Here is a 2,101-nt window from a genome sequence, read left to right as displayed (position 1 = left end):
GCTCACTGCAAGCTCCGCCTCCCGGGTTCACGCCATTCTCCTGCCTCAGCCTCCCGAGTACCTGGGACTACAGGCGCCCGCCACCACGCCCGGCTAATTTTTATTTTTAGTAGAGACGGGGTTTCACTGTGTTAGCCAGGGTGGTCTCCATCTCCTGACCTCGTGATCCGCCCGCCTCAGCCTCTCAAAGGGCTGGGATTACAGGCGTGAGCCACCGCGCCCGGCCCTGAGGCCGCCTTTAGTCCCCTTCCAGGCCTGTGATGCAGCAGGGCGCGCCACCACTTGCCAGAGCCATAGTGGCTCGGGGTGTCCAGCCCAGGCCTCCTGAGCTACTGCTCCCTGTCTTGTGCTTCTTTAGGGAGGGTCTGGAGATGGGTCTGAGGAGGAGGCGTCATCCATGGAGAAGCCAACCAAAGCCTTGCCCAGGAAGTCCAGAGACCCCCTGCTCTCTCAGCGGTGAGTCTTGGCCTGCTGCCTTCCCGGTCCCACCCCTCCTGGCTGGCAGTAGTGACCTGGCTCTTAGGGGTGGTGTGGAGCAGGTGTAGGGCCCTGAGCAGCCCTTTGCTTTGCCTGTCCAGTGATCCTCAGCCTCTCCTCATTGCCCCATCCTGTCCCACCCACCCCTGAGAATGTCTGACCTCCGATGCCTTTTGTGCCTGGGGGAAGGGTCTGTCTCTCTGAGCTGAGTTGCTGGCAAGCACTCTGGAGGTAGAGCAGGCCAACTCTGGCATGAACTTGGTGGTCCTGGCATTTGCAACCTGTCCTGACATCCCCTCCATGAGCCAGGTGGTGAGTCACTCCACAACGCAGTCTTAAACTGAGGCTTTCTGCCCTTCCCCAGGATCTCCTCTCTCACAGCCTCACTGCATGCACACAGCCGCAAAAAGGTCAAGAGGAAACATCCCCAATGGACCCAGGACTCCAAGAAGCCCCCAAGGGCCACTCGTACCAGCAAGGCCCAGCGCCGCCGTCTGACAGGCAAAGCGCGGCATAGCAGGGAGTGAGACCAAGAACCAAGCGGTGCCCCAGCCTAGGCTGTGAGGACCTGTCCTTTCTCAGCTTGGCTATCCTGTAGCCCAGCCTGCACCTAGGTAATGACTGCACAGGTCAAGGTTGGGAAGCGAGGACCTATCTGGCCTGGGGCCAGCTGCCTTTGCCTGGAGTTTGAATTCCAGAAGGAGCAGGCAGCTGGGAGCAGGCCTTCCCCAGGAAGAGCCTTCAGAGCCATGCGGGGGCATCTTCCCAAATGTGCACCCCACCTGGCACTCATCAGATTGCTGGAACTCATCAGAGATTTGTGTGCTTGTGATTTGTTTGTCGGTGATACCACGCACAGAGCAGGGTTCTGGGGTGGTGGAAATGGTCAGGGCCCATGGGTCTGTCTCCAGCAGTTTGCCCTGTGGCTACAATAAAGTACAGTTCTCCCTGTGTTTTATTTAATTAATTAATTTATTTATTTATTTATTGAAACGGAGTCTCACTCTGTTGCCCGGGCTGGAGTGCAGTGGCGCGATCTCAGCTCACTGCAAGCTCCGCCTCCTGGGTTCCCACCATTCTCCTGCCTCAGCCTCCCAAGTAGCTGGGACTACAGGTGCCCGCCACCACGCCCGGCTGGTTTTTTGTATAGCTCTCCCTGTGTTAAGATCCTAACCAGGGTTAAGGATCCGTGTGTCCATTGCTAGAATCCAGAGCCCACCTGCTTCTCTGGAAAGCGGGCTCCTGAGGCCAGTGGGGGAGCAGTGCCCCCCATGCCCTTCACCGAGGAGCCTCTGTGCCTGTGCCTTGTCCTGGGCCCCAGGAGTCTCCACAGCTGACACTGAAGTGGTGGAAGCAGTCGAGTCCCAGGTCATTCCCCATCACCACACCGGGGCAGCGTCCCCAGACTTCCAGTATCTCCCAGGCGGGGCCCGACATGGAAGGATTAATTAATTCTTTTTAAAGCAATTGCGGCCCGGCTCAGTGGCTCACGCCTGTAATCTCAGCACTTTGCAAGGCCGAGGCGGGCAAATCACTTAAGATCAGGAGATCGAGACCAGCCTGGCCAACATGGTGAAACCCTGTCTCTACTAAAAATACAAAAATTAGCCGGGTGTGGTAGCAC

General features: G+C 57.8%; 1 protein-coding gene across 1 annotated transcript in view; it reads left to right on the top strand.

Annotated features, from left to right (window-relative positions):
• The window catches only part of NOL12 (nucleolar protein 12), a 6,148-nt gene extending 4,722 nt beyond the window's left edge, over window positions 1-1,426 (top strand). The window contains exons 5-6 of the mRNA XM_011964269.1: window positions 359-456; window positions 842-1,426. Of these exons, the coding sequence (XP_011819659.1) occupies window positions 359-456; window positions 842-1,004 (261 nt within the window). The 3' untranslated portion in view covers window positions 1,005-1,426. The remainder of the gene's footprint in view (window positions 1-358; window positions 457-841) is intronic.
• Window positions 1,427-2,101: the final 675 nt, after the last annotated feature.

The sequence above is a fragment of the Colobus angolensis genome, unplaced genomic scaffold (assembly GCF_000951035.1).
Source record: "Colobus angolensis palliatus isolate OR3802 unplaced genomic scaffold, Cang.pa_1.0 Scaffold65, whole genome shotgun sequence".
NCBI classification, from domain to species: Eukaryota; Metazoa; Chordata; class Mammalia; order Primates; family Cercopithecidae; genus Colobus; species Colobus angolensis.
Note: the sequence above shows the minus strand (reverse complement) of the source record. Positions and strands in the feature narration are given on the sequence as shown.